We start from the raw sequence: 19,832 nt of genomic DNA, 5'->3' as shown, positions 1-19,832 counted from the left end.
AGGAAGACACACACACACACACACACACACACACACACACGGGCGAACAGGCAGGCGAGTCCCAGTCCTAATTATTAGAACACTCTTACTTAACTTAACCCTGCCACTAGACCATGACAGGCAGAGATGGAGGAGGAGGAGGAGGAGGAGGGAGGTGGTGGTGGTGGGGTTGGAGGAGGGAAGATTTTTGTGAGGACAAGGAGAAGGATGAGCGTTTCTCTCTCCTTGACTGGGGTTTTAACTCTCTGAATGCCGTGGCGAGAAGAAAACAGCAAGTAAAGGGGTGAAAATTGCAGTTTTTTTAAAGAAAAGATCACCGCTTGCTTCATTTAAAAGAATACCATTTGACTGACAGGTGTTTTGTGGGAAGTGCAATGCAGAAATTCCAACATAGCATTAAAAATGGATACAAAAAAAAATCAAAACAAAATCTATTTGTCATCCATCAACATCAGTATCGCTATCATCCTTCATATAGCCTTTCTAAGAACTCTATTTTGTCCCTGTTTTGTCATCCATCAACATCAGTATCGCTATCATCCTTCATATAGCCTTTCTAAGAACTCTATTTTGTCCCTGTTTATTTTTCTTTACTTTTTTTTTTTTAGCTGCACAGTTTTTGCTACTTGGGCCCCAGAAAGGAACAACACACATGACATTTGCTCTGTTTTAAGATGGAGAAACCAAAAAAAAGGAGGCAACACCAAAAAAGAACAGAAGAGGAGGATGAAGAGGAGGCCTCTTGCTGTGTGTTTTAACAGCTGTGTGATGCAGTCGCTTGTTCTAAGTCGGTGGGAATGCAAAAAGAAAAGTTAACTTTTTTTTTTTTTAAAAATGGCACAATTGAAGCTCAAATTCCTCAATTTATTGTTGTTATATTATTATTGCTGTGGTGGATATTATCACTGTCCATCTCCATGGTTTGCTTCTGAAGAATTCCTCTGCTTTTATTTCGGGCAGATGGAATCTACATTTCAGCTCAACATCTCCATCCTCCCTGTTTCCTCCTATGCTTCCCTCCTTCCCACAACCCTTTTTTCTTATGGCTTTTAGCCTTGTCTTTTTCTCATCCTCCCCTTCCCTCCCTCATATCCCCTCACTCAAATAATTTGTGTTTTTCTTTCTTTTCCTGCCAAAGATTCCTGTTTCTTTTTTTTAATAATTGTACGTTTGCCTTCTAATTTGCATATTTTCCCTCCTTTTTGATTTGAGTTTCTTGCTTTTTTACCTATGTGTGTGTGAAACATTGAAAAATGAAACAGAGAAAGAAGAAAAAGAACAAAGGAAGAAAAAAACGAGGAAGCTGGGTTCGGCATTTAGGGTCAGGTTCAGTGTAAATCTCTCAGCCTTGTAAATGTGGAGAGCAGAGAGAATGTAAACAAACAGACTACAGCTGTCACATACTGGAAGATGCTCGCACATGCAAAGGGAAATGGAGGAAGTGAAAGAAGACCAGAAAAACGAGGAAGAGATGTAGGAGAGAGACGCAAAAAAAGAGAAAAAAAAAGGCCAAGATGATGGAACGTGCTGATATTGAGGCACACAAACCTTCACAGTGACACAAAACCATCAAATCCCCTCCACAAGCAAACAAGTGCACTGCAAGGGTGGATTGTTTCTTTTGTCAACACTCCCATTAATTCCAATCACACATCCCATAATTCCATTCTCTCCTTTACTCACTTTCCACACTCAGGGAAAAAAAAAAACCCTTCTCTGCTTTGAATTCCTTCATTCTTGTGCTAAAGCCGCACACTGTGAATAAAGTAAATGCTAATAGCTTTTACAATAATATGACATGCATAGGCCTCTTAAGGCATGATGGGGCCTTTATGTGCAGGTTTAGTGGCTGACAGGTTAGCAGGTTTAGTTAACAGCCAACGTGCCTGCCAGTGCAGAGGGCGGATTTAGGAAGGCTTAGCGTGGAGTTGGCCACTGTTGCCTGGAGTGGCAGGCGGCGAACTTAACAGAATTTCATGCAGGGAAGTTGGGACGGCTGTAGGGGTTTTCAAGTTGTTTAACACGGTTTTATAGGTGTGGAGAGAAAGAGGCAGGGATCACCTTCAAGCCCCTCGGATTTATTTGCATGACAGGTGATTGGTTTTTAATGCGATAATTGTAATTAGCATTTGAGGGATTATTTTTACCGCTAAATATTAGTTTTGTTCGACTACACACGGTGGAATGGAATTGCAGGACAGGTGTTCCAAAACGAACCTCGGACACCCGGGCAGGTCTTTTTGAACATAGTCTTTTCTGCACTAAACATAGCTGAAAATGTTCTTATTCATGTAGAAGAGAACACTAAATTCAGGCACTAGATGACAATTCAAAATATAATGGAACATACATGATTTCCACAATATATCCTGTGATTGAGCCATAACTCATATTTTGAGAGCAAAACATGACTCGGTGCTAAAGAAAAAAGACTCCGCCTGTTGACTAAATAAAAGTTAAATGTTTTTATTGAGATGAGCAAAGGCATAAAGAGTTGAAGGGGACATATCCCCCGCGTCCAACCCTAAATCTACACCTATTTCCTAAGGCAATCCTGTATTGGACGATCCTGCTAACCTGGGATTATGTTTAAATTCAATGCTTTGGAACATTTTTCTTCTTATGATCCACTGGTTTAACCCAACCCAGCATGTGATTAAAGATAACTAACAATTACACAAGAAGCACGTACTATGCTTTGTCAGCTTTTAAATAAATGCAGTCTCATTATTATAATCAAAAGACCACATATAATTAGTTGTACCATTTGGTAAGAGACAGAGAGATATCAGCATTTTATTGATGGCTATAAATTAAATCCAGTTACTATAAATAATATCAGCGCAGATAAGATACAGATTTAATGGCACACAAGGCTTCAAAGTTCCCTGAAATCCGTGATGTCCTTGCTCCACTGGAAACACCCTTGTGAGCGAGGTCATATAGTTTATGTAAACTTTTAAGGCTTCTCCGGAGTTCAAAGAAGTATCGAGATACTGAAACTCTACAAACTAAACATTTGAAATGATTTTGTATATGCTATCATAATTTTTCAAGAATCATGTCAGTAATAATTCATGTTTTAAACCACACATTATGATCCCAAACATTATAAACCTGTTTTCTCTGAGAGTCAAAAATAGGCCATTGTATGTGTGAAGCAGCTCGAAGGCTGCTAGTTAGCTAATGTGTGTGTGAAGCAGCGAGAGCACTGTTCTCATGGGATTGTACCAAAGTGTTGTTTGTTCTTTACGCCTTCCCTGGATAGCCAAAACCAGTGAAGGAGAACCCATAATTCTTTGCTGTAAGCAGTGCCTCTGCACATCCAATTGCATTAGAAGCCTATGGTAGAGGTGGAGGCTACTTGTGCCAAGATTTAACCTGATTACATACAGATTCAGCCGTTCCAAAAGACAGCACAGAAGCCCTGTACCCATCTTCTATTTCTGGCCCCAGTCTTAGCGCTCATGAATCTGTGGTGATAACATGGCTCAGCATTCGGTGCCCGCAGTTCTCTTGAGCAAGACACTATGCCACCAACAGAAGAGATTACAAAGCACATGAAACAGGTGTAGAAGTCAGGTTAAATCTGCACTATAAGATTATTTAGCAGAGTTTTTCTCTTTTCGCTCTCTTTGTCTCTTTTCCTTTCTCTCATTATGTGCTCTTTGATATCTTTCTCCTCCTTCTCGTACTGCCTCAGCCAACCACCGGGTGTCATTTTCCCAATTTCCTCCCCTTCCACTCCTTCCTTCCTTCCGTCATTCCTCTCTTTCTCACCCTCCCTGTCTCTCCTGTGGTGGTCTTTTTATCGGATCAGTCTCAGGTCGTCGCCTCTGTCTCTCAAGTGTTCCATCAAGGATGCATCCCTCAAACACACTCGCAAGCTCAAAGACGGAAGAGGATGTAAAGGAGGAAGAGTGAAGTAAAGACAAAAAAAAAAATCAACACATAGAGTGTAATAAGAGAGACAGAAAATAAAGGACTTGCTAAATTATACACCATAAGCACATCTCTCTGTCTGCCTGTCGCCTAATTTGTCACTGAGATCTGTTACAGCTTGTTGACATGTGTAGGAGATGTCGGTGCTCATGCTAAAAGCTGTTTGTGGGTCTGGAAGAGTGTTTGTGCATGCTTGTGTATTTGTGTTTGGAGCTCTTACAGCCCCTCTCCTACCTTCCTATTATTACACACATACACATGCAAACATGCCTTGCCAAGCTTTTGGGTATGTGGGTAAATCTTTTGGCAACAAGGCTGCCAGCACGAAGCTATGATGAATGCTGATGGCAAAGAGCATGGCCGGTCTCTGAACCAGTCACTCTCTCACACACACACACACACCCTCACACACACACACACACACACACACACACACACACACACACACACACACACACACACACACACACACACACACACACACACACACTAATCAGATTCCCAGTGCATGAGGGCCAAATGGCATCCTTCCACTGGTGAATGCTAATGTGACCAGTGGAGCTTGTGGGCTTGTGAAACAAGGATAGGGAGAGCCAGGAGAGATGATGACAAGAGAACATAGATGGGATTGTTTATTGGCGTGTGTGATGCTAGTGTGCGAACATTTGCATCCTTTCACAAATTGCAGCAAGTTGTACTTTGTTTTTAATTTGAGAACCAGAATTTGATTTGGCTGTGTGTGTGTTTATGAGTCTTGGTGTTTAAATTTGTGCATATGTCTTGTTTGCAGGTTTAATTATTACAATTACTTACAGAATCATCCTAAATATAGTGAGTTGTTGTATGAGTATTGAGAAGTGTGACAAATACAATGAACTAAATGCACACTACCACAAAGCAGGTGCAAGACTACTATATGCTTTTAGGATTAGTGTTTCTTTGCTCTATAGAACATATATTCAATGATTTTTCACCCATTTGTATGCTCAGTTGTGGTTTCCTTGAGAGTAATGTGTAACAAACATGAATATCTACTCACAGCGCTCAATACGGTCTTCAGGGCTGGAGGAAGTCTCTCGATCAGACAGAAGGCCCGACACAGCGAAGATCTTTTTCCCACTGTCCTCTACTGCTTTCAAGGCGCTGCTGGGCGAGCCTCCAGGAGGGATCTGAGCGCCACCGAAGTCGTACTCTTTCCCCTCAGCGTCGGAGTACCGCAGGTGGGGTGAAGCCTCCGCATCCAGACAGCCTTTGAGGCGTTTGGCCGGGGTGAAAGCAGACTGATACCCGCCTGGCGCCCCGTCCCGATCCTCCGGAGGTGAGGCAAACGGCCTGAAGGCACCGACGCCGCTGTGATTCAGCATGCTGATGGGCGAGCAGTCCAGGTTGGGTGGAGCAAACTGATGGTGGAGGTGCAGGAGGGATGGAGGAAAGTCCCTGTTGGGGAATCCTGGTGGGACTGCACCTTGGCGGTGGTACATTGACGCAAAAGTGTAAGAGCCGTTGTTAAATGGCAAATGGACGTCTTTCTCGACGGAAACTGGGACACCAAATGGACGTGGCTGCTGGCACGGGATTGAGGCATCACGAGAAGCTTCAGCAGTGGAAGCCAGGACCATGAGGGCTGGAGAGGCCAGGGGGTTGGGCAGATAGGAGGAGCTCTCCATTTTGAAGGCTGCCCGGTGGAGGTCCATGTCTGGAATGGACGAAAGTGGTTGTAAAAATTTTAGGAGGAGGAGGAGGAGATGATTCCTCCTCAGTGAGATTAAAGACAATGCCCAAGACCCTTGGAAAGGGCGTGAGGAAGTGAAAGAATCTGGGCAGAAGACTTGAAGGATTTTTGGCTTTTCTTGACAGAACGGGCCAAAAAAAAAAAGAGCCCTTTCTAAGAAATGAGAGTATTTTTAAAGTAAATTAAGTGTAAGTCAGTTCTGGTTGGCTTGAGTTCAGTTCATTTCTCAGTGGAACTAAAGATCTCAGCTCAGTTCAGTTGTGATCATTCCATACCAGGTAAGCGCTGTTGGGTATGTTCAGTCATTCACACACGACGCACTTTGGACCAGTTCAGTCCTGATGATGAACACAATATATGGTCTAGAAGAAGTTTGTCCTCAATAATAGGCCTCCTGTGTTTGTGATCGCCGGATGTGTTGCCTAAGTCCAACGGTTTGTGGAGGGTGGACATCTGTAGGTCATCACAGCTGGTTCCTCATCTTCACGTCGTCTTTAACTGAGGACATACAAAACACAAGAAATAGTTTTTAAATGATTTTCAGTTAGGATTCAGGAGTGTTTCCACATCACCAATGTCTTACAACAGTAAGGAAAACAAGTTGAAAACCTCAGAATTCTCATGAGTTCTTCATTGTGATCCATGTCACAAGACCAACTCTTTCACTTGTGTGACCCCCCAACCAAGATCCCACTTAAACAGAGTAATGGGTAAAGCAAATCAGCTATTTGTTAAGTGAACTGTCAGTCAGACGATATTTGGACCTTGACAAATATTCCCTTCAGAAAAGTCTTGTGACTTTTCCATTGTGAATAATATCCTGCCTGCGCCCCCCAAAGTGTTTCAAATCTGGTCTTTTGTATTCTAACAGCCATAATAAAATTTCAAATCCCTTTGCACACCCTTTAACATTTTTCTTAGTCCTCCTCATCTTTTCTTAATGATAGGTACTTTTAGTTACAAGAGGCATGCTGCTTTTTGAACAGACAAAGATCGATGTCTTGCCCTCGATCTGTACGTAGTGGAAAGAAGAGGAGCTGAGTGGAAAATTTTTAATAAAGAAGCTGCTGGAAGCCACGGCTTGAAGTCAAAGCCTCTGGAGACAGAGTGTTCTTAGGCAGACACTGTTGTTGAAGCCACAAATTCAAAATCTCTTGGGGAAAAAGTGCCCTCAAGTTGACACTGTTGATCAAATCCTGTAAATCCCTGCCCTTTGACAAAGAGCCAAGAACTATTTCAAACCCCCCAAAACTTCTCTCACTCTCCCCTCCTCCTTTCGTCCTGCTCTTCAAAAAAAAAACTTCTCCAAACTGTTTCCACATCACATCTTTCCATTCGGATCTCTACAGCCCCATACGTGTCATCTCTATCCAAATGTCCCCTCCTTGTCCTCCATCCTCCTAATCTGTCCATCTCCTCCTCCTCCTCTTCCTCTTTTCTCCATTCTCATCTCCTCCTTTCATCTCCCCAGTGCTATCTATCCTCCCTCCCTCCTCCATCTCAGATCTCAGTCTAAGCCGCTTATTCCTACCATCTCCCAGGATATTATTGGACCAGAACCACTTGTCTTAAGATAAGGACACACACACATCCACTCTTCACCCACACATCTGATAAGAGGCTGTGTGGCTCAATGTTCAGCTCAACACCTGATTTGGTGGGGCGAACACACTCCACACTCTCGCCGGCTATGCTACCCAATCTCCTATCTCTCCATCTAACCACTTTTAATTCCCCAATTTTTACTATCTGTCCTCGCTTTCTTTTTTACATCTTTCCTGTCAATCTCTTCCCCTCTCATCCCTCCATCTCTCTCCCTCCCATCCCGGCCCCATCCTCTTCTCCCTTGGGTGATTCAGATGGGTGATATCATATCAGACCTCTCCATCTGCCATCCACGAGCCAGAGGAAATCTGACTGAGTGAATAAATTAGCCGTACTTGACCTCGCGACCCCCCGGCATCCGTGGCAACAGACTAGAATCTTCCCTCCTGGGGATTAGATTGTAGCATGCGATTGGTCGGTCAGAGGAACGCAGAGGCAGCCGATGAAATGACAAAATAACATTTCAGAGATTTTTATCCCCAAAGGGCAATTTGAAGGTTGCTGGCTTGTTAAAGGTCCAGTATGTTAAGATGTAGTAGGTAAAGATGTGCTTGTCATATATAAGTGATGGTGGGATTTTGTGCCTGATAAAAAAAAAAAAAAAAGATCAGCTTAAATGCAAATAGGTTATCATGGGTAATTTTACCTGACTGTAGCAAAGCAGATAATCTTTAATTTCTTTATTTTCGGGTATAAAGTTACCAAGGCCATCCAAATTCCCCACTAATGCGACTTTTAAAAGGTCAAACATGAAGTCATCTGCATACATACATAAACACACAACAAATACAAACTCACACAGTATCCAGTAGCGGCACGGCCTGCTCTAGACAAGCTTCAAAGCTGCGTTGACTACCGGCCAACATCAAAGGAGAAACTCCCTGGGAAATGAAAGGAGAAAATCTTTTATAGCTATCAGCTGTCCACAACACTCATTCAAATCAATTTCCAAATCTGATCTCGGCTTTGGCACGCTCCTCTACCTCCCACACAAAGACACACACCGACACACACACACACACAATAACAACTGCCAAGAGAAAGGGGAGAGGAGAAGGCCCAGAGACAAGAGAGGGAGATGGGGGAGATGTGAGATGTTTTACATTACCGCAAATGTACAGTAGGCTAGTGTGGAGTGTTGAGAACGGCTAACACCTCTGGTCTGGACAGATGCCACAGAGTCACATTACACGCCTTTCTTCCTCGTCCGCCGCCGCCCCTTTATTCACTCTCCTATCTGTCGCAATCTATCCTGGAAATAGCACCTTGAAAAACGCAGCCATAACAAAACTCCCTTTCTTCTCCCCTCATCGCTTTCTCTGTCTATCACTTTACTCCCTCTTCTCCTCGCCCTTCTCTTTCTCACTTTCTCGCCTGGCATCCTTCTCTGTTGTATATCAGATCATGCTTTCTCCTGTGTAACCTCTAGAGTAGGAGGGTGTCTGAGGTGTTGATAGCAAGGTAATACACTGATAAGTACTGGGATATTTCAATTTTATTATCATTACCCAACAGGCCGAGGGGCGGCGAGCGGAGGGCCGCCAGCATGAAGCAGCCAATCCAATAAGAGGACACTGGATATTTCCTTACAGGCCGCGACAGAAGAGAGAGGAGAGGAGATGGTTGGGAAACAAGGAAAGGAGAGGAGACAGGAGGGAAGGAAAGGAAACATGAAGAGGACACAGGAGATGTAAACTTAGACGTGAGAAAATACGGAGATGGAAAGCGTGGGTACAAATCTCATCTAGTAGGGTGACTAACTCAAGTTTGCCTGTGGCCATATGTATGAACACACATTTAGGCATCCATGCATGTTTTGAGGCCTAAAGAAACTCTATTTCGTGCTTGTTTTTTAATCAGTACCTTTGCATCTGACTCACACAATGTGCCATTTGTAGCAAAATCTGCTTTACTTGTAATATTAAACTAAAGGAAGTGTCAGAAAGCTGCTAATAGTCACAGATTTTTTGCCCACCTTATCTCTAAAACAACAGTCATAATTCCAGATGACACACACCTATGCATATCATCAATATACAAGCGCAATTACATCCAACGCAAACACGCATAATGTCAGTCTGTGCCACTTACAATCCCATTTGTCACCGAGGTATCCCACCCACACATTGTCTGACACCGGGTATATGCATTTTATAATAGAAAATGTCACAGGGGAACATTTACCACGCTGTCATAATTTGATTACAGTGTGCAGGAATGATACAGCTGTCAGCGCGATATTAAATACAAACAGCGAGGAGGGCTTTTCACGTCGAATCTACACTTTAAGTGACAATGCTGTACCAGTTGGTGATATTGTGGTGTCAACAACAATGCGCTTCAACATCATTCTGAAGGGGAATTTCGCTCGGAAAATATGACTGAGTGAGAAGGGGTGGCAGCAGGAAGAGTCACGGATTCCACATTAAAATAACTCTTTACTGTTTTGATGGCGGCATTATGGATGTTAAATATCACTTTAGGCCTCCAACGATAAGAATTCCATGTTTTAACATCTGGACTGTCTTCCAGATGTTGTAGCAGATTCCTTCTCTGATCAAGAAATAGAAGAAAGAAACATAAGCGGTTCTGAATGTCAGGATAAGAAAACCAGGAGGGAAAATAGCAACCAAACAACTACACCAGCGACAGAGAGCACCCGTCTTATCGAAGCCTTCCTTTTTTTGTTGACTGGTCGGAATAAATATTGTTCTTGCATGGCCGCTTTGAGTGTGTAACTGACGCCGTTTGCTGTTTCAACGTGGTGCCGAAACTTGTCACATCAAGTTTTCCAGTGTGTCTGCTGAGTTTTGGAGAGGAACGAAGAGGAGGAATCCAATTTTTGTTATAAAAATGTCTTGTCGACTGTGACTGGTGTGTGTACGCACGCATCTCTGTGTGTCTGCTGAAACTGTCGGGAAGCAAAAGCAGCTGAATTTTTTTTTTTTTTTTAATGGAGACGGAGAGAAAAGCAGTCAAAACCGCAGGCCTGTCTAAATGTGTGTGTGTGTGAGAGAGAAAGAGTGCACACTTCCCGGTCCATGGGTATATTTAGAGATTGTTGACAAGCGTGAAAGTGCCACTCTTACATTTTATTACAAGACAGGCCAAGCTGTGTCATTCATCTCATCTCTCTGCTGAACACACACAGACGCACATTCACTCACACATACCGGATCATGTACGTATAGAAGACTTAAAGTCACAAACGTCTCAGCATTACCACACAGTGTATTTTAACTTGATGCCCCCATTGAACTGCATTGACCTACGTGCATAAAAATAAACACAACAATGAATTTCTACATTGTGTAGAAGAAAAAAAAACTCTCCTGAAAACAAACTGTTCAAGTCCAAAAGCTCTAAAACTCCTGTTAAAATTTACAGCCAGTCAAATCTACTTCCAGCTTCTGCCATCCACATAAACAACCTCTTGATTCATTAACTCTTTGATGCACAACATGGGTCAAAAGTGCCTCATTTTCACTGGAATATGGGCATCTTTCGACCCATATTGTGTATTTAAGGGATAACAGCAACATAGAAGTCACAATTTAGGTTGAAAACTATTTTTAAAATATATATTAATGATTTAAAAATAATTTTTTAAGTCACCTTAGCATCTTAAGTCACCTTAGCAGTGATCCTGAGTATCTCGTAACTGTACGATGTAAACAAATTCATCAACAAAAATGCTAACTTTCAATAAATTATGACATGTATCTGACAGTGTATCATTTTAAGGCCTTTAAATAAACATGCAAGAAATGCACGAAATACTTCAGCATATCAGAAAACCTCAAAATCATCAAATATGGAACTATGTGTTTTTCACTAAGCAGCAACATGTTAACATGAATATCAATGCAGCTCAGATGGATGACGTAGCTGAAAAGGTCACAGACTAACCCTGCAGTGCCAAAAACTACAAAATGGTTAAAACACACAGTTTCTCTGAGACCGCAGACCAAACCAGCCTGAAGACTCGCTTCACCAGCTCAAAGACAAAAGAAAACATAGCTATTTATAACACTGCTGTCAGATATTAAATATTTGCCGCCATGACACATCCACAGAGAGAACAGAAGAGTAAACTGTCCAACTACGGTGCGTTTGTGCGCATGATTTTATGCGGCCAAAAAGCACGAGCTGACCTGCAGACAGGTCCACTCTGTATTCCAGACAGACTGTAGTGTTTGTGCTTATGTGTGAGTCCGTGTGTGCGTTTGCTGATGTCCGAAGCAACAGTCGATACTATTGAAATCTACTCATTCATGTCTGGCCGTGAGGCAAAGCTCAAATGTCCTTGTGAATAAGAATCACACTCATTTATCTCCTCGCCTCTCTTTCCTCGCTCATATTATTTGTCCTTGTCTTTCCCTTTCAGCTGTAAAACCCTAATTTTGTTTCCAAATGTCTTTCAAATATCCAATCTCATGTTTCTCTCCTTTTCTTTCTAACACCCTCCTCCTTCTTTCATCATCTCCGATATGAAATCTGTAACCAGGTTATTTGCTGCAGTCAACAGCTGCCGCAGCTAACAGGGGATATATGCATCAGCAGTGAAAAATATTACTGTAAGATTTAATAATAGGCAGAAACACACATCATATCGAGGTGGATAATGACACGGGCAATATTCAGCAAGAAAATCAATAAGGATTGGACAAGCTCGCATGCAGCAGTTCACTGACAACAAATATATTCTGTAGAATGCATCACAACTGAGAGTTTGGGGGGGTTTTTTTCGAAAAAAGGGTCAGCGTTTTTTGTCGTTTGCCTTTAACCTTTCCGTGACATTCATTAAATACTCCCCGCAAAGAGCAAAAGGATTTACTTCTCAAATGAGCCTTTGTGATTTCCGAGACAGAGTCATGGCCGGCAGACAAAAATCATTCTGGAAGTCAGCCCTGACCTGTGGCAGGGATTTCTATTCATGGCAGCACCAGCGAGGCCTGGTTCAGCGGGGGCCAGCTAATTCCTGGCACCAGACAAGGAGACTAAATGGGAAAAGCACACCATTCCTCTGCTCGTAGATCCTCAAAGTGTATTTTTGGAAGCTTGGTAAACCAAATCTCGGTTATTTTTGCTGTTTCCCTGACATGTTAAGTGGACTTTATTTTAGATATTTGTCTACTGTCAGGTGCAAAATGTATCAGACTATTTTCTAGACAAACCATGCACAGAATAACACTACTTGAAATGGCTTTATGGTGCTTAATATCTCAGTATTTTCACGGAAGCTGGACCTACAGCATGAAGGAAGCCAAAACACATGACAATCTGCTCCTATTGAGGTCAAAATACTTTCAAATTCTCACTTTTCAATGACAAGAACAATCCTCGTGTTCCTGACAGATGACGCCAGTGTCTCCTCGGTGACCGACAGGTGACAGGGCTCGCTGTCCGTCCTGCAGCAGCGTGACTGAGTGTGTGTTCGTGGCACCGGCCGCCCTCCTATGACTCTTTATTGCTGTGCTGTGCCGGGGTGTACAACAGCAGCCACTAATCTAGCTGGCTGGCAGGCAGACAGGCGGCTGGCTGGCCGGTTTGCACTACAGGCTGTGTGCAAGCCAATTAGTTCCAGTTTAACAAGGAAAAACTGTTGCCAGGTACAATGCTTTCTCTCACAGGTTTCGCTCTAATAGTCCGCTATTGTGGAGTTAATAATGATAATGCGAACAAAAGGGGGAAACTTCTTTAATGCCCGCTGAGGGGGGAAATGATCTGCTCGTCACGGAGGTCAAAGGCCAGAGTCAGATGGGAGGATGCTCAACCAACATGAAGTCATATTTGACTTATCACAAGGCTGCTGAGCGTGCAGCGTGAACATGATCCTGTGAGCATGCAGGTTGGTTGGATCAGCCTCCCCTGTATCAGTCCTGTTTCCTGCCTGGATGGTTGGCTGGGCCTCACGGAGAAAAATGATAAGTAGGCTACACAAATAGTGCCTGCCTGCAATCGATGGACGCAAATGCACCAACTGTGTCTTCTGGGGGGGTGTGCAAGAGAGAGAGAGATGGTGGGTAGGTGGTTGGAGGGGTGAATATTAGCTTATTTTCCAAGCAGGGAGCTCGTGATCCGGCTCACAGTGTAATTGACGAATGGGAGGGAAACCTGAGAGAGATATGATGCGGCGGGTGGGAGGTAGCAAAGGTGGTGGAGGGAGAATCGACACAGAGGCACACACAGAGCAAAATGGAGAATAGAAAGTATCTGACATCCGACACAACTCCTCTTCCTCTCCCTCTCCTCCTCCTCCTCCCCCCGACATTAGGCTAATTCTTTGACTTTCTCTTGTTGCCAATAGCGTCTCCAAGTGATATTTCCCCCTATAACGGCATTACCAGTGGCTGCCTTCTCCAATGCAATCAAACCATTAAACACAGTGCTTCATCCCCCCCTCCGATGGAGTGATTTCCTCGCAATAGAAAATGACTGGACGTGAGCTACTCTCCTTTCCTGTCATCAATAAAAGGAATAATCGGTTGTGCATGTTGCATTTGCAAGGGGAGGGGATAAACTTCAGTCTTAAAAAATCTCATTAATATTCAATGGCAGAAGAATATAGCTTAATGTGATTTTATAGCCACTTAAATGAGGACAAATATCCTTCAAAATAAAATAACTTTCATTTACCAAACAATAAAAAGATTATTTTAAAGCAAAATGCACTATAATTATTAGAAATTTAAGGAATGTGTTTGAAAAAAAATAACAATATAGAAACTTTTGCTCCAAGTTCAAACACGGAACATTAGACAAATCAATCAAAAAATCTTCTCCCAAATACACAATCTGCGTTGCAAGACAGGCTGCAATTTCCAGCGAGGCAAAAACATTCGGTTTGGTTTGATAAGCGAGACAGCCCTACAATATCCAGCCATTAAATGATTGCATCCGGCTCTGCGCGCTTAATTATGGTTATTATAAGAGTCATAACGAGACAAACAATAAACAAAGTTTTAGGATGCAGAGCAGGACGCACTTTTTTTTTCCTGGGAGGAGGCTGCGCTACTCGTGTCTGCGCGTTTCAAACACTTGTTATTTACCGGCAACGCGTTGATTTCAATTACCGGGGCTGCATGTCAAATAAGCTCAGGTATGGAAGTGTTTATTAGCACGACGAAATAATAACAATAATTTTAAAAAAACGCGCCCGAATGAAGAGGAGAAGGGGTGAGGAAGGTGAAGAAGTGGAGGAGAAGGAGTTGGTTCCGCTTTTAATAAAGAACGAGGAATTAGCGCATATTGATAGGACTTAATAGACCGAGGGGGGTCATCAAACTAGTCGCGACTGAGCGATTCGTGGTTAATTTACTATCAGTGTCATGTTATAGGAGGGAGGGAGGGAGGAGGTGGGAGGGAGGGAGGGAGGGAGGGGAGGAGTGGGGGTGAGGGAGGGAAAGGGGTGAGGTGGTGATACGGCGCGTCATGACACACGGTTGCTTCCAAATTGGAGACATTTTGGATGAGAGTGCATTAATAACCGGCTTGGAAAAAAAAGATTCATTAACAAGCAGATTTGTTCGGGAGTTTGTTCACATGGAGAGAAAATCAAATAAGTTGGAAGGACATGAGGCGTTTCCTGCAACAAATGTTACACTTTTTAAAAAAAATAAAAATCTTAATTACACTCCTCTTCTCCCCTCAGAGAGATGTCGGTAAATAAAACTTGACGAGCAGCATAAATCCAGGCAAAAATAATAATAATGTGCTTTTCATTTCCAGATAAAAACATCTGGAGCTGATGGAAGTGATTCGAAGCTGCTCTAAAGTGAGAGTTTTTTTCTGATAATTAAGCAGGCGAGAGGATTTTCTTTCTTTCTTTTTTATTTCGGACTGCTTAGGATTTAAATTAAAATAAACTTCTCTCCCTGCGGACATCGATCCAGGAGAGAGGTGTGAAATGGACATTAATTTTAGTTCACTTCTCGCTGCGCAAAGACGGCAGCAGAAGTGGGATCAATGGCGAGCAATAACAGCTGACTGCTGAGAGAAGGAAGAGACAGAGAAAGAAGGCTGAGGAGGAGGGGGAGAATCGAAAACGCTGACAAATAAATCATCTTTTGCTACTTTTCCTACAACCTCGACACTTTTTTTCGCTTTTTCTTCGCGCCTGCAGATCGCTCCTTTGGGAAGGACGACGTGGGAGTGAGAAGAAGGTGAGGCCTAAATGGATAAATAAGATAAATAAACAAAGATTCTGGCGATTTCAATTACAAATCAAGGTTGGTACAGTGAATTTGGATGAGAGGACAAATACTCAGAGCTCACTTTAAAGGCCCGTGTTGTGTTTCATTCAGAAATAATTAATTTCAGATTTTAAGTTGAAAATAAGCATTATTTTGTTAACCCCAAAGCGCCGATACGTATTTTTTTGATTATTTCCACATGAAAAGTTACAATTAAAAACCCAGATTTTAAAAAATGTACTATCAACGTCCCGTTTTTATAAAAATGTGTTCATAAAAATATTCGTAGCACCTTTATATGTGCATGTGAAACAAATGAGAAGAAATAAACGGCAGCCTATAAATCACTCAGAAGCAAGAAATAATGAAACGATCCAGAAACGGGCTGCATCACTCCGAATGACAATAATTTACAATTACGCACACATAATTTGTAATTATATGTATGTGAAAAATGTAGATTTAAATGTTCTTAATTGAAAATGTTATTTTAGTTAACAGAGGCTTCTTTAAATCATCCTTTAACATATAAATATAAGTGAAACCGGCTCGAAATTTGCTCTAAATGTTTCATTATTAAAGTTATATGAATTATAACATCATTTTATAACATCAACATCCTATTAAATGAAAAGGAAAATACATTTATATACAGTTATTTAGCATTATTAAGCATCTGAATTATTCATTCAAACAATATTCATATCAGTATATAAGAATAATGCTGTATATATATTATAGTTTATGCGGATAATTACAGGAAAACACAACAAGTGCTCATTTTGACTTCATTAGTAAAAAAGCTACAACCACCAACTTGGACTCCAAGCATCACTGCTTCCATAAGTCTATTTAAAAATAATATATGTTTCTGTGACACCTCTCCTCCTTCCTCGTTGTGCCGTTTAAAGGATAATTATTGCTCGCTAATGTGTTTGGTTGGAAAATGAAAAGGCTCGGCTGGTCGTTAGAAGTCAGGGCTGGTTGATCTGACAATCAATAAAATCAATCTGGAGGCATTCATCACGCTGGGATCACCGGGTCTGGATCCGGAGCACACGTTCTGATTTTTTTTTCTTTCTTTTTTTTGGAGAAGCTCTAATTCAATCATTACAGTGCGGTGAGTTCAATGACCCGCCTCGGACGCACCTTCGCTCCAGAAGTGCGTTTTTACGCGCTATTTATTGCTGGCACTGAGAGGAGTTTTTTTAACTTGAAAATTACCACTAATAGCTCCGCCGCATTTTTTCCCACACTTTTAATTTTATTATTCCCTCTGCCGAGTGTTGCGGAGATGTGCGTTGATACGGGAGCGTGCGCGACTGTTCATGCAGGTTTTAAAATACGGGATGAACGAGGCGAGGCCGGTTCACAGAAAAAAAGCTGTGCGTAAAAGTTTCCAAAAAGTGGATTCGACTTAAAAAGATCGGTAAATATAAGTGAAACAGAAAAATAAATGCTTGTCATTGTTTTATAATCTGAGTCCTTTTTGATTTAGAAAATTAGAAACAAAAACTGGGAGAAACAACTAATAATACAAACGAACTATTATAGAACTAGGCATGAGATTTGTGTGCCGAAAACAATTACCTCAAAACGAAATAAAATTATTTTGCAAATAATAGTTATTTCTTCTGAAGAGACACGACAAAATACCGCAATTTAAATCAAAAGTGAACGCTGCATCATGCAACACCGACGGAGCAGCAGCGGGAGCAGGAGCTCGAATGAATCCGTCTTATGGCTCCCTGTGCTCGGCCATGGAGCTGGAAGGCCCCCGGGACCTCCACTGGCTGGGCGCTGCTTATTTAGGGGGAGGATGTAAATTACAGTGGCTCCCCAGTTAACAGGTGTTTCCCAACTGTGCTGAGGCCTGTGTGTGTGTGTGCATGTGTGTGTGAAAGTGTGTTCACGTGTGTGCGCGCGTGCACGAGCCTCTTACGCATTGAGTCGCCCTCCTTTTTTAAAAATTCAAGCCGTCTGTTTCTCTTTGAGGGATTAATTTTAAGAGGACTTACATTCACACGATCATAGCCGGTGGAATTAACCACAACACTTTCTCTTTTTCTACTTTTATTTCTTTTTCGCAGTGCACTGGAATAATGTTCTTATTTAGACTGCCAGATTGAATAAAAATTGCAGATCAGAATCCAAGATTTAAGCGCAAATTCGTTAATGGAGATCAGTGATCCCATCATGGAACAGAAGTCCTTCATAAATTCCGATCTGAACCGCGTGATGCGTTCAAATCCGCCTCATCAGAGTCTCTATTAAACCCAGCTAACGGCTCCAATATGCGGCAGTTTAAGCCACATGCCCTCATCATTATGAGGCTATGCTTTAGTGCTCCAGAGCAACAGTAACTTTCACTGAGAAGCAGCGATAGAAACACTCAGTGAGCTATAACCCCTGCTGTCTTCATGTGAGCAACTAAAACTCAATTTTTAAACACATATATTCACAGCAGGCCTGCGAGCTGACGTTCACTATTGCGGCTCTGTCTGGTAGTGATGAGAAAGGGGCTCAGGAACACCACAAGTTACTAATAAGCTGATGTTTCCTGTGGTAAAGAGAGATTTTTATTTCTTTAACTGAAAGGTTTGCTGATAATTTAGGTTCCCAAAAGACACAGCCTGTCATCCCGAAAAGCAAATTACAAAATCAATATTTAGAGTTATAAAAACTTTCAGTAGCATCAGCTGCAGTGGAACAGTGCAGTATGGCTGGGTTGTATGTTGATGGTAATCTGTGCGTAATGGCACCAGCACACGCGCTAAAACAGTTGAAGTGTTTTCAAGAAGCAGCTCTCTTGTTGGGGGAAACTGTGCTGCACACGCACGCACGCGCATACATAACAACACATATGACATAGATGCACACGCATTAACGTGCACACGCGTCAAACTCGGTGTCCAAGCGGAGCCGTGACTTTTCCTCTATTTTTTTTTTTTGTCCACGCATGGAATTGCCTCCGCGAACAGCGACCAAAAGCGCACAACGTCCCGAGAAAGTTTACTCGAAAAGCGTCTCCAAAGCAGGAAGAAGCGGCGGGAAAAAAAACGCCGAGGAAGCATAACGTGTATAAGCTTCAAACCCAAGAACAGCAAGAAAGACAGCCAGTGTTACTCACCTCGCCGCAGAATCCGCTTCTAATGCAGACGACTCCTCGGTTTCCGGCTTCTTCAGGTTTTTTTCTTGTTTGTTTTTTTGATGTTGGTTTTTTTTATCCTCACAACAAACCGAAAACTTTTTTTCTCTGCTGAGTAGGAATATCAGTAGCACTGGCCCTTCTGGCTCTTGCGCAGCAGCACCGGAGATAACGGGAGGCGCTTTGGAGAAGCAAAAGTAGTTAACACCTCCCTGTTAGTTTACCAAAGCGCAACCAGAGAGAAGGACGGAGAAAGCGAGGGGGAGAGAGGGGGGAGAGAGAGAAAGAGAGAGACAGGGAGGGAGAGAGAGAGGCTGACTTTCCACAGACACGCTGTAAAGTGGGTATCAATAGCGCAATCGCGCGTGCAGCCCCTCCGCGGAAACACCGAGAGGGACGATCAGTGAGAGGAGAGAGGAGTGAAGCCGGTGAAGGGAGCGCAGGATCGCAGAGACGGTGGCAGGCAGTGGTGGTGTGAGGGGAGGGGAGCGGAGGGTGGAGGGGCGCACAGGGTTCCACAGCAACGTGTGTGAGACTGGAGCGGGGGCTGAGTGTGGGGGTGGGTGGGGGAGGACTGGGGGAGGAGGGAGGGAGGGAGGAGGGTGTCCAGGGTCCAGAGCGCTCCGAGGCGCAGTGCTGCCGCGCAGCGCTCGGGTCGCTCATTGACTGACAGATGCACCGCGTCTTTGGGGTTTTCTCTTGATTGAAAACAAACAAAAAAAAGTGTTACTTCACAGTTACGGACTCATTCCAGGTTGTCAAATTCTCCCAAACAAGGGGCTGCTTTATTTTCAGGCTTTACAATAATCTGGACCTTCCTGCACAGTAACCAAACAGTATTGATACCCCACACTGGATTTAGCGTTTTGTTAATATTTCTAAACTAAATTTTCATATCTGTGTTTCTTCTTGTAATTCCACAAAATGAAAAGGAATCAAAGAATCAACTGATGAGTGCAGCTTGGGAACGTCGAGGCGTCCGGCTGCTTGTGTGAACACTGTTTCCCAACACCGCTCCATCCCGCCACCCCCTTCTGCCTCTCCCCTCTCTGTCTGCCGTTTCGTTCCCTTGGGTGATTTCCATTGCGCTTTGTGCGTAAAGTGAATGAATTATCCCCCCCCCCCCCCCCCCCCCGCTCTCTCTCTCTCTCTCTCTCTCTCTCTCGCTCCCTCTCTCCGTTTTCCCTCTTTCACCCGTTGGAGAGACTGC

General features: G+C 43.0%; 1 protein-coding gene across 11 annotated transcripts in view; it reads right to left on the bottom strand.

Moving 5' to 3' along the window:
* The window catches only part of rnf220a (ring finger protein 220a), a 181,464-nt gene extending 162,347 nt beyond the window's left edge, over positions 1-19,117 (bottom strand). For 2 of the 11 annotated variants that reach the window (XM_035949360.2, XM_055014409.1), the window contains exons 1-3: positions 18,605-19,114; positions 8,078-8,160; positions 4,982-6,172 (exon numbers count right to left, since the gene is read on the bottom strand). In XM_035949360.2, the coding sequence (XP_035805253.1) occupies positions 4,982-5,636 (655 nt within the window). In that variant the 5' untranslated portion in view covers positions 5,637-6,172; positions 8,078-8,160; positions 18,605-19,114. Of the gene's footprint in view, positions 1-4,981; positions 6,173-8,077; positions 8,161-18,604 lie in introns of all 11 variants that reach the window. The other 9 variants (XM_035949364.2, XM_023272879.3, XM_055014410.1 and 6 more) reach the window with 8 other exon arrangements.
* Positions 19,118-19,832: the final 715 nt, after the last annotated feature.

This window comes from Amphiprion ocellaris, chromosome 10 (genome assembly GCF_022539595.1).
Source record: "Amphiprion ocellaris isolate individual 3 ecotype Okinawa chromosome 10, ASM2253959v1, whole genome shotgun sequence".
Classification (NCBI taxonomy): Eukaryota; Metazoa; Chordata; class Actinopteri; family Pomacentridae; genus Amphiprion; species Amphiprion ocellaris.
The sequence above is the reverse complement of the archived record's forward strand: the minus strand, read 5'-3'. Positions and strand labels throughout refer to the sequence as shown.